The sequence below is a fragment of the Stegostoma tigrinum genome, chromosome 38, assembly GCF_030684315.1.
Source record: "Stegostoma tigrinum isolate sSteTig4 chromosome 38, sSteTig4.hap1, whole genome shotgun sequence".
NCBI lineage: Eukaryota > Metazoa > Chordata > Chondrichthyes > Orectolobiformes > Stegostomatidae > Stegostoma > Stegostoma tigrinum.
The window spans coordinates 21318724-21330804 of NC_081391.1; the positions used below are offsets into that span (position 1 = coordinate 21318724).

Consider the following 12081-nt stretch of genomic DNA (forward strand, 5'->3'; position numbering starts at 1 on the left):
CAGCTCTGCTTAACACACCCTCCCCCTCTCTCTCATTGGTGCCTGTATGCAGGGGTGGTTCCTGATTGGCCAGCAGCAACTGTCAGTCATCATCAGTTCTGCCTCCCTCTGGGTGAGTGCCGGTTGTCTCAGGAGTAGAAACACAACAGCTTTGGGGATTGAGGCCTTTGTTCCAGAGTTGTCCTTGTGATTGTGAGCAGGAATAGTGAAGATGGCTTCCCGAGTGTGTCAGAACTACCACAAGGACTGTGAGGATGCTGTTAACAAGCAGATCAACCTGGAGCTCTATTCCTCCTATGTTTACCTCTCCATGGTGAGCTTTGTGGAATTGAAGCCTGTGTGATAACAGTGTTGACCTGTTTGGGGTTTTTATGCTGGGTTCATGACTTAGCTGTAGCATGTATTGTTTTCTGTGGCCCTTCCCCTGATGCAATCTTGTGCAAGTCCTAACACTGACTCTCTGTTCAGGTTTTGAACACTGTCTTAATATACAACTGGCTCCTGGGTGTGGATCCCCAGTTGTCCATCTCGGGACAGTGTAGCCCTTGGTGATTGTTTTCATTGAACTCTGGAGGGTTGAGCTGGTTTTGCTGATAAATTTAACTTGGTTATATCCCTTTTCTTCAGAAAACCTTCCCTGGTAGGACACAAATGTATCCTTTTGTTTGAACCTTGCCCCATTTGCCAGACTGGCTTATGTTCAAGATCTAAAGTTCCCTTAACTAAAAACAGCAACTGCTGGAAATCAAACAGCACCAAGAATAGCTGGAAAAGTTCTACAGATCTGCAAAGAATGGTGGAAGAAATTGGGTCAAATTTTGGGTCCACTGACCCTTGCTCAGTGTGTTTTGTGAGCTATGAAAAGTGGCACACACTTGAAATATTAACTCGTGTACAACAAAGCAGTTAGAATTCTGTGTGGAGTGGGTGGTAGGACACTAAGGTTATTCAGGTGGGTGATGGTGATAATGAGGCTGCTGACTGAGATTTCTGGCTGTGTTAATGACTGACTGCATTATTCATAGCACTTCATTCAGTTGGACAGGGGTCTAACTGGTCTCCATGTGCAGAACAGGGATATGTAATGGTTATAGACAGCTGTCCCCTTTGTGCACCATGCCACACTCTATCGCACCATCTTACCGAAACACAGGTGAGGGATTGCATTTGGCTTTTGTCCTTTTATTTCCAGAAGTCTGGCTAAGTATCTGTTATATGGGTTATAATCCATGGAAGGTGACTTCCTGGCTCTCTAGTTTTGTCCACTTAAATGTGGAGTCAAGATGGTGACTGGGTTAGTATCTGAGGAGAGGCATTGATGTATTTCAGACATTTCCCTTTCTTGCCTCTTTACCCCTCGACAGGTCTCTTACTTTGACCAGGATGATGTTGCCCTGCGACACTTTGCTGAGTTCTTTAAGGAGCAGTCCCATGAGGAACGGGAACATGCGGAGAAACTGATGGCATTCCAGAATAAACGTGGGGGCCGAGTCCTCCTGCAGGACATCAAGGTTGGATTCTGAAGCCTTCTGTTTGCAGCTTGTTGTGAGCAGCTACAATCGACTGGTATCTCCATCTATTTAGCTTCAGGATTGAACAAACCCTGAGTGAAGGGGAGGGTGTTCTCCAATAGGATTCCCTTTCAGGCAAAAGGAAATACTTTGTCCTTGTGACTCTTCAGCAGAAGGCAATTGAAATGAACCAGAATAGGGAGTAGATTTTGCTGTGAATGACTCTTTGAGACAAGGTGAGGTAACAAAGTATGAAAGGGAACTTTTGCAGGTGTGGAAACTAGCAGTGTCCAGCCTTTGTGAATCTAGGAGATGTTTCTGATAACTTGTGACAATTCCAATCACAACAATAGGAAAGCCAGGAATTACTTCCATTGGTACCTATTCTCTGCATGTGAATTCTGAGAATCTACATTCACAGTAGAATGTGTTTAGAAAATTTCTTAATCCCTCAGTACAAAATCTAGGAGTCTTTCCCAAATTAACATTGGTTTGTAGTACCTCCTACAATGATGAGGGATGACTAACCAGTGTAGACTAATGACTCAACTACCTGCTGAATTGTGCTTTCTGTTCCTGCTACCCTCCCTCCAGAAGCCAGAGCAGGATGAGTGGGGCAATGGTCTGGAAGCAATGCAGAGAGCTCTGCAGATGGAGAAGGATGTGAACCAGAGTCTGCTGGATCTGCACAAACTCTCCTCTGGCCACACAGATCCTCATGTGAGTTTGTAAACTTTCTTCTTGGAAGAAAGTGGTGTGTTTGTGCACACTCTGGGTGAAAATCCAACTACCTCTCCAGCCTCCTGCAGGCTGTTAAAACAAACTTTCAAATACATCACCTGAGTGGACCTCCACATGGTGGTGATCGTCACATCTGTCATGGGAGGTCACTTTCAGACACCTTTTAGATTCCTCTGAATTAATTTTGTCTTGTTTTCCAGCTGTGTGACTTCCTGGAGAGGCACTACCTGGATGAGCAAGTGAAGATGATCAAGAAGCTGGGAGATCACATCACCAACCTGAAGAGACTGGGAGCCCCTGCCAATGGCACGGGAGAGTACCTGTTTGACAGGCTCACACTCAGCTGAATGGGGTCAATAATGTGTACGTTGTACATGGTGACATAATGCTAGTAACTCGGTTGTGCTGAGCAAATCAAAATAGTGTTCACCATGGAACTGAGTACTTTGCCTAATTTCACAGCTGCTTCTGGCTCTTGGTATTGCTGTTTGCACATCTGATCATTAAATCCTTTTCTGTTACTTCTGATTAACCTTTAATTCAATGCCTGCCCCAGTAGTTTGCTCCTCTTTTGGCTGTACGAATTCAGTCAGCAATCAATGTAGTGGAAATCCCACAAGTGTTCGGGTTTTTTTTGTCAGTACAACACTGTTTACTAGCCAAACAACTTTTCAGGACCAGCTTCTAGTCAATAGGCAGGGGACTGGTCTCAGTCAAGCTAAGTGTTGGGAACTGAACTGGAGCCCTGCCCTGTGCAATGTTCAGGTCTCATTGGAATAAGCAGCTGCAGGAAATCTCAGGTTTGGCTGCACCTGGGGGAAGAACTGTTCAGTCCCAGGACCTGAGACACATTATCATCTCCTGACAGATGTTGCCACACCTGTGACTTTTTCTAGCACTTGGAGTCTAATGATTTGAGCATACATTCACTTTGCAAACAAGAATATAAAGTAAAAAAAATTTAGCCTGGAAGATGCACTGATCTCTTTAGCAATTGCTTATCTACAAAGGATACAAGTGGTTTCGCTCCCATTTCCTTTGCTCCTTTATCACTGGTGGAAGGAGTGAGTCTCATGGCTGCCTGTAAGAGAATGAGAAAACTTGTTTTCACTTGTCTCAGGCTCTCACGCGTGCACTCGCCAGAGAGAATGACCTGTTAGTCAAGGCAGCAGTGCCCATCTTGGAGCAGGTGTGGCACAACTTCTCAGTGCTCTGCAACGTAAAGATTACATAGGCTAAGAACACCAGGTGAAAGTAAAGTTAGAACCCAAATACCACGAGGAGAAATCAGCAGTTCCAATCTTTAGCTCTTTATTTTCAATGAAATCAGCTCTCCTGCTCTCAACTGACCTGCATGTGCCAGCACATGCACTGCTCTGTGCCTGCCTTGTTCCTGATGTTCAGGGGTGACAGTCTCCTCTATTAAAAGGATGTGGATGTCTCTGAGCTGACAGCATTTATTATCCATTTCAAATTGCCACAAGGCCAGGTCAGAGGTGCACACATCGCTGTGCTTGCAGGGTCATATGCAGGCCAGGCTCGGTAAGGATGGGTTTTTGACACTGAATTGAATGCTCCTCATTACCTTCTTAATTCCAGAGCGGTGTCAGATAGAATCAGGAGATCAGGCCAACACTCCAGAAACTTGATGGCCTCCAGCTCCAAGCAATGATTGTCAAGCTCATTATTAGGTTCTTATTGCCAGAAGAGAGTTGTTCAGACAGAATCAGGTCAACGGGTATCGGTCCAACACGCCAGGAGCTTAAGAGCCTCCAGCTCAGAGCAGCCGCGAGATTCATTCTTTCCGCCACTGACACACAGGGACTACAATATGTGCCGTCTAACAAATGCTGTAGAAATCCACCAAATCTTCTTAGACAACACCTTCCAAAGCCCCCATTCATCCAGTGTTGGTGGATCAAAATGCTGCCATTGCCTCACCAGGAGCATTGGGGATCTGCCTCCACTAAATCAACAACAGTTCAAGAAGGCAAGCCACCACATTCGCGAATCTAATGTTAGGCCTGATCTCGGACCAGTTCAAATATCTCAGCGTGGAGGTTCTTTTGTTCTAGTTCAAACATATCTGGAGTGCACAGTTCGAGCAGGTTGGACGCAAAGATCGTTATGAACAGAATTTCTGGAATGCCCCCGGACAGAAAGTTAATTGGTTACGATGATAATACTTTGCCCAAGCCCCTCTGTGTAGAAGTGTAAAGGACGTCTGTGCTTCAAGTTTCAAAGTGGATTAATGCATTTGACAGGGTACATAGAGAGATCCTGCTTCTTTTCAATCCTCATCTAGGACTAAGAGTGGGGAATATGATTACAATCCTCGCATTAGAAGTAAATCATCTATGATAAAGCCAAAAACAGCTTCGTTTTGGAAAGGATAATATGTGAATCAGCAGATACATTTTTATTTGGTCAGATTTGATGTTGCCAATTGCTTTCCAATATGAACATAAAAGATGAATGCATTTTGCTTGAACAAACGTAGAAAGACAAAACAGGCTCGATGTTTCAATTCTGAGGCGAGTACAAGAGCAGAGGGACTTTGGGTTTCAAGTATGTGATTACTGGAAAGTGGCTGAGCGGGATAAAGCTGCGATGATAAGGCTTTTGTGAAATGTGTGTTTTCAAATGGACGCAGAGAGTATAAAAGCGAAGAATAGATGTTACACCTGTACAAATCATGGGTTAGACCACATGTGCAGTGTTGTGTTCAGTTCTGGGCATGGTATTTAAGGAAGGACATTAAAGCCCTGGACAGAGTTCAAAGGGCATTTACGAGAATGACACCAGGAATGAGGTATTTCAGATACAAGGAAAGATGGAAGAAATTGGGGTAAATCTCCTTGGAGCATAAATGTTTAAGAGGTGACTCTGTTGAAGTGATCAAAATAATGAACAATTCTGTCAGGGTAAAGGAGGACATTCTGTTTTCACCAGTTGATTATGGCAGTAATGAGGGGGTCACAGTTTGTCAGTAATGGAGCTCTGAGATGAGAACAAACCTCTCTATTCAGAAGGTTGTTAGGATTTGGAATGTGATGCCTGGGAGAGTGGCGGAGGTAGATCCCATAGGTGGCTTCAAAACAAGAGCTGGATATATACTTGGGAGTGACGAATATAGAGGGTATAGGGCTGGAGAGGGGGACTAGGTGGGTAGCTCTTTCGGAAGCCGATACGGACATGATGGGATGAATGGCCTCTGTCATTAAAAATCCTCTGAATGTCCACCCAGGAACTTTTGTAAATTTTGGGTTTGTATTCCTCTCAGTCTTAAATGTCCAACCCAGTCCTCTTACATCAGGATACCCTGATCCTGGACTTCCCCCCCTCCCCCCCTCCTCATTGGGAACATCCTTCCTGTCCTTGCCCCGTCTGATCCTGTCACAGTTTTCTATGACCCAGAGTCAAATTTCCCACCTTTCTGTCTCATATCCCAGCACAACAGGCTGAGAAACTGACACCTCTTCTTCATTGACTTCCTCGTGCAGTTTGTCACAACCACCTTAATTTAGAAACAAAATGTTAAAGCTTTTTTCAAACCAAATGCAGTTCTTTTTAAAAAAGAGCCAAATAACTTATGAAGAAGTGTCCAGACCTGAAACATCAGCTTTCCTGTTCCTCTGATGCTGCTTGACCTGCTGTGTTCATCCAGCTCAACACCTTGTTCTACAAATGACCCATGACCTGATTGAGTGGAGCAACAGGTTTGAGATGCTGAATGGCCTCCTGCTGTTCCAATCACAGAATAACCATCCAGACCTGGCTCTCATCTCCACCTGTGATCAGCTCTGCTTAACACACCCTCCCCCTCTCTCTCATTGGTGCCTGTATGCATGGGTGGTTCCTGATTGGCTAGCAGCAATTGTCAGTCATCATCAGTTCTGCCTCTCCATGGGTGAGTGCAGGATGGTCCCAGGAGTATAAATACAGAGCTTGTGGAAGAGCAACTCACTTTTTGAGTGGGAATAGTGAAGATGGCCTCCCAAGTATGTCAGAACTACCACAAGGACTGTGAGGATGCTGTTAACAAGCAGATCAACCTGGAGCTCTATTCCTCTTATGCTTACCTCTCCATGGTGAGGCTTGTGACATTGAAGACCTGACCTCAAATTGAAGCCTGTGATATATGTGCATTGACTCTCTTAGGTTTATTTTCTTGCCTAGTTTCATGATTTAGTTGTAGCATGTGTTTTGGTCTGTGGCCCTTCCCTGACTGAATCCCAGTGAAATGGTTCACACTGACTCTGTTGGAAACTTGATGTTTGTCTTGTATTGCAACTGACTCCTGGGTGACAATGGCCACTTTGTTATCTCTGGACAATGTACCCCTTAGTGACTTTTCTCCTTCCTCTGAAGGGATGAGCTGATGTTGCTGATAAACCTATATTTTCCTTAAATTTGGTTGCAATTTTCTTTTAAAGAGAAGATTTCCCTGGTGAATTTTTCTATGCAAAATGTACTTGCACTCTTAAAACTTTGCCCCATTCACCAGGCTGCTGTCTGATTTGGCCCTAAATGAGTTCTTTCTTTTCTGAAAGAAAAGCAACTGCTGGAAATTAGAAACAGCAACAAAAACAGCTGGAATAGCTTTACAGATCTGGCAGGATTTAGAGAAATCAGTTCATGTTTTGGGTCCAGTGACTCTTCCGCAGAAGTCATCCTCCTCCTAGCTATTCAGTAGGAGGAAAGACAAGTGTGGCATGTTTTCACACTCCAAATGTGAATTACAGGAAAAAAAACCAGTTAGAACTCAGTGCTGAGTAGATGGTAGGACAGAGTGGGGTTATTCAGGTGGGTGATGTTTGTAATGCTGGCGCTCACTGCGATTCATGGCTCTGTCCATCCACGTGCTCTTTCTTACAGTGCTGTGTCCTTGATCGGCTGGTTGTGTGTCCTCTCTTTCTTCTATCTTCCATGGGACAAGACTTTCTGCCTGTCTATCATGTTCCAGTAATTAAATGTCCAGTTCTGGTTGCCATACTAACAAAAGGATGTGAATGCTTTGGAAGGGGGTGCAGAGGAGGTTCACCAGGATGTTGCCTGGTATGGAGGGTGTGAGCTAGGAAGACAAGTTGAGTACATGAGCATTATTTTCATTAGAAGGTGGCAGATTTGGGGGTGGGGTCCTGATTGAGCTCCTCAAATTCATGAGGGGTGTAGACAAGGTGGATAGCAAGAAGCTTTTTCCTTGAGTGGGGAACTCAATTACTAGGGGTCATGAGCTCAAAGTAAGAGCAGGGAAGTTTTTTTCAGGGAAGATTGGGTGAGATTCCTTTCAGTGTGGAAACAGGCCCTTTAGCTCAGTGCACACTGGCCCTTGAAGCATCCCACCCAGACCCATTCCCCTATAACCCCCATACCTCGGAATGCGACGGGCAATTTATCATGTGGATATGTTTGGAAAGCTCTTTACGCAGAGGTTGGAGGGTGCCTGGCACACATTGCCTGTGGAAGTGGTAGATGCAGTCACACTAGTGTCTTAAGATCTATCTGGACAGGTACATGGATGGGCAGGGAGCAAAGGGATAGAGACCCTATGAAAATAGATGACCAATTTGAGACCAGATGTCGCTCGGTGCAGCCTTGGAGGGTCAAAGAGCCTGTTCCTGTGCTGCAGCTTTTTGTCCTTAAATGTGGAATCAAGATGGTGACTGGGTTAGTTTCTGGTTGAGGAGTGCCATTGAATTTCAGATACACTTCCCCTTCCTGCCTGTTTCTTCCCCCACAGTTCTCTTACTTTGACCGGGATGATGTTGCCCTGCGTCACTTTGCTGAGTTCTTCAAGGAGCAGTCCCATGAGGAGCGAGAACATGGAGAGAAGCTGATCACATTCCAGAATAAACGTGGAGGTCGTGTCCTTCTGCAGGACATCAAGGTTGGATTCAAAATTTTTTCAGCTCAATACAATGGACTGATATCTCAATATGATCAGGTTCAGGATTAGACAAATACTGTGTGAATGGGAGGTTGCTCACCACAATAAGATTCCCTTCACTAAAAAGAAACACTTTTTTGCACTTGTGATTGAACAATAGTTGGCAATTGTGATAATCCAGTATTCTGGATGGTGAGCAAATATCGGTGTCTGCTGCAGCTTTGGACAAGATGAGGTGTCAAAAGGGAAAACAGAAGTCTTTCAGGTGCTGAATTCATCAGAATGAAGCCTTTATACATCTAGAAGATGTTTCTGATGCCTTGAGATCACTCTGATCACAGCCTAGCAGGATCTGTTTAGAAATGTCCCCTTCAAGAACAGTACCAAATACAGCATGTGTTTTACCAAGGTCAAGTTGGCCTGTAGTACCTCCCCTACAATGATGAGGGATAACTAACTGATCAGATGTAGACTAATGATACAACTGCCTGCTGAGCTGTGCTTTCTGTTCCTGCTTCCCTCCCCGCAGAAGCCAGAGCAGGATGAGTGGGGCAGTGGCTTGGAGGCAATGCAGAGAGCTCTGCAGATGGAGAAGGATGTGAACCAGAGTCTGCTGGATCTGCACAAACTGGCCTCTGGCCACACGGACCCTCATGTGAGTGTGGTGTATTTAAATCTGGGTTTTTGAATAAAAACAGGGATCAGACACTTGGTCCTTTTTGTTCGCCACAAGATCTCCTTTGACATTGTGGCGGGTTTTCTTGGGTTGTACCAAGATCCTCCTGTTTCTAATACTGAGCACTTTCTCGTGTGTATTTGGCAATCTCCATGACATCACTTCACTGTTCGGTCTCCCAATCTGCATTTGGTCAGATTTAACCAGTTCCCCTCTTTGCTTTCCAGCTGTGTGACTTCCTGGAGAGGCACTACTTGGATGAGCAAGTGAAGATGATCAAGAAGCTGGGAGATCACACCACCAACCTGAAGAGACTGGGAGCCCCTGACAATGGCATGGGAGAGTACCTGTTTGACAGGCTCTCACTCAGCTGAATGGGGTCAATATCTATATCTGTTGTACATGGTGACCTCATTCTACTAAATGACTAGTTGTGCTCTGAGCAAATTAAAATAGTGTTCACCATGGAACTGAGTACAGTGTTTTATTTTCATAGCTTCTGGTTCTTGGAGCTCTGTGTTTTAATGTCTGATCATCAATCCTTTGTTCTTTGTGACATCCTTTGATTCAATGCCTGCCCCAGTAACTTGCTCAGTGTTTGATTCTGCTGTGTCTGGGGATTGAGTGGGCAATCCTTTTATTGGAAATTCCATAACTGGTAAGGTTGTTGACAGATAAATCAGCATTACTGACATGTACTCACATGTACTTACAGGGACAAGTTTGCAGGACCAGCTTCTAATCAATACACTGACTGAAATCAGTCCTTTGCCTGAAGGGTAGGCACTGATCTAATGCACTGCCCTTGGCCATGTGTTTGGGTCTCTTTGTAAATAAGCAGATTCTGGAAACCAGGAACACAACCTGCTGGGAAATCTCAGGTTTGGCAGCATTGAGAGGGAGAAGGGTTGAACAGAACCTGGCCATGAGACACGTGATCATCTCTTGATTTGATGTTGCGTTGCCTGACAGTGAGGTGTTTTCCAGCAATTTGTTGTAATGCCTCGATGTTACTGATTTTAGTAGATTGTACAATTCCTCCTTTTAAAGAGTAATATACACTGCTTTTCTGCAGGTTTTTCCTCTTGATAAGGAATTGCTTATGTCACTGTTCCCAGAGCTAGGGAATTAGTTTCTTTGGTATTTCCTTTTATACAGGTAGGAGAAAGAAAAATCTACCTTGTCTCAGAATGCTAATGCCTGGGAACTGCCTTGGGAATGAAGCAGTGCCCACCTTGTTCCCTGTGTGATAATTTCTATTATTACCCTGCAAAGAGGTGACAAATACTGCAGATGCCTGGTAGAAAATCAAGCTAAAATGCAAATACCATGTACAGAAATCAGCAGTTCCAATTTTTACCTTTGTGTTCAATTTTCAAGCAGATCAGCTCTCCTGCTGTCGACTGGCTGACCTGTGACTCCACACAGTGCACTGGGCTGGCTTGATCACTGTCAATCAGCCCTGAATTACAATGTGACTGGTTTGTGTAAGGGCTTTAACAGGATCAGGCTATCACTGACAGGCAGCATTTATTATCCATCTCTGATTACATTATCCATCTCTGATTTTCCCCCCCCCAGCCAGCCCATGAGTAATTCAAATTAAAACCCTTTGCTGTGGGGTTACACATAGGCTAGATCAGGTAAGGATGGCAGTTTCTTACAAACAAGGACATTAGTGAACCAGAAGAGGCTTGGTTGGACCCTGTCTTCTGGAATGAGAATGATGTGCGTGAAATTCAGTGATGTCAGACAGACTCAGGATAACAGGTAGCAGTCTAACACTCCAGAATGTTGACAGCCTCCATCAAACGAGTAGCCACTCTCGTCAATCCTTCCACCACTGACATACGCGGAGACTGCAATATATACCATCTACCAAAGCTCCTTAACTTCTTAAAACCACAACTACTTTCCATCGGACAAGGGCTGCAGATATGTAGGAACACCACGCATCTCCACATTCTACACCAAGCCACCGATCACCCGGCGTTGGAATCGTAACCCCAGGTTCCCTCCCTAACAGCAGTATCGATTTGCCTACACCAAATGGGCTACAGTAATGCAAGAAGGCAAATCACCACATTCTCGAAACTAATGTTGGCCCTGATCTCTGAGGGGTTCAAATACCTCTGGATGGAGAGGTTTTGGTGAAATGGTCAAGTTCCTGTTCAACCACAGCCGGAGTGCACAGTTCTGGCAGGTTCGACCCAAAGATGGTTATGCACAGAATTTCTGGAAGTAACCTGGACAGAGAGATGGTTAATTCATGATAACGGCTTGTCTAGTCCCTCTGTGCAGAAGGTTAAGGGATGGCTGTAATTGATATTTTTCGGAGGATTAATGGATTTGACAGGGTAGAGAGGAAAGAACCCATTTCTTCTCAATGATCATCTCGGACTGTGCGTAGAATGGGATGACAATCTTCACATGAGAACTACATCATCCAGGACCATGTCAAAAACAGTTACTTTGTGGAAAGGACAATATCTGCGCGCACAGATATTTACTGCACAAGGTTTGATGTTGCCAATCGCTTTCCAATTTCAAGACATAAAAAAAGTGAGTAATGCATTTTCGTAGAAGAAACACAGAAAGACAAAACAGGCTCGATGTTACAAATCTGATGTGAGTACAGGAGCTCAGAGACTTTCGGTTTCAAGTATGTGATTATCTGAAAGTGATCAGGCAGGATGAAACTGTTATTAATGGAGATTTAGCCACTTATGTGAACCTTGTGTTTTCAAATTGAGGCATCGAGTATAAAAGCAACGAATTGATGTTACACCTCTACAAATCATTGGTTAGACCACATTTCAATTATGTACTCAGTTCTGGGCGTGGCATTCAAGGAAGGATGTGAAAAACCTCAAAAGTGTTCAAAGGTGATTTATTACGATGACCCCAGGAATGGGGAATTTTAGATACACGGAAAGATTAAGGAAAATGGGGGAAATCTCCTTGTAGGTGACCTTATTGAGAGGTGACCTTGTTGACGTGATCAAAACTATGAACAATTTTGATAGAGTAAACACGATATTCTGATTTCAGCAGTTGACTTGTCAGTGACGAGAAGTCACAGTTTGTCAGTAGGAGAGATCAGAGTGAAATGGGAAGAAACCTCTTTGCTCAAAGTTGTTCGGATTTGGAATGTGCTGCCTGGGAGAGTGACGGAGGTGGATTCCATGGGAGGTTTCAAAACAAGAGTTGGATATGTCCTTGGAAGTGATGAATTTAGAGAGGGACAGAGATAGGGCTGGAAA

General features: G+C 44.4%; 2 protein-coding genes across 2 annotated transcripts; both read left to right on the plus strand.

Moving 5' to 3' along the window:
• Window positions 1–211: 211 nt before the first annotated feature.
• Window positions 212–2599, plus strand: LOC132206429 (ferritin heavy chain, oocyte isoform-like). The gene is made up of 4 exons (XM_059640560.1): window positions 212–313; window positions 1365–1511; window positions 2106–2231; window positions 2453–2599. Exons 1-4 carry the CDS (start codon window positions 212–214, stop codon window positions 2597–2599), a joined length of 522 nt encoding a protein of 173 aa, XP_059496543.1.
• Window positions 2600–6241: 3642 nt separating this feature from the next.
• Window positions 6242–9180, plus strand: LOC132206462 (ferritin, heavy subunit-like; the record flags this gene model as incomplete). Its single annotated transcript, XM_059640647.1, has 4 exons — window positions 6242–6343; window positions 7996–8142; window positions 8672–8797; window positions 9046–9180. Coding segments are annotated over exons 1-4 (510 nt in total), but the record flags the coding sequence as incomplete, so codon positions are not given.
• Between the last annotated feature and the right edge of the window lie 2901 nt (window positions 9181–12081).

Excerpts from the sequence above, each read along its gene's own strand:
- LOC132206429 (XM_059640560.1), top strand. The coding sequence starts at position 212 with ATGGCTTCCCGAGTGTGTCAGAACTACCACAAGGACTGTGAGGATGCT. Across the intron at positions 1,512-2,105 it reads TCCTCCTGCAGGACATCAAG|AAGCCAGAGCAGGATGAGTG; the intron begins GTTGGATTCTGA and ends CCCTCCCTCCAG. Across the intron at positions 2,232-2,452 it reads CTGGCCACACAGATCCTCAT|CTGTGTGACTTCCTGGAGAG; the intron begins GTGAGTTTGTAA and ends CTTGTTTTCCAG.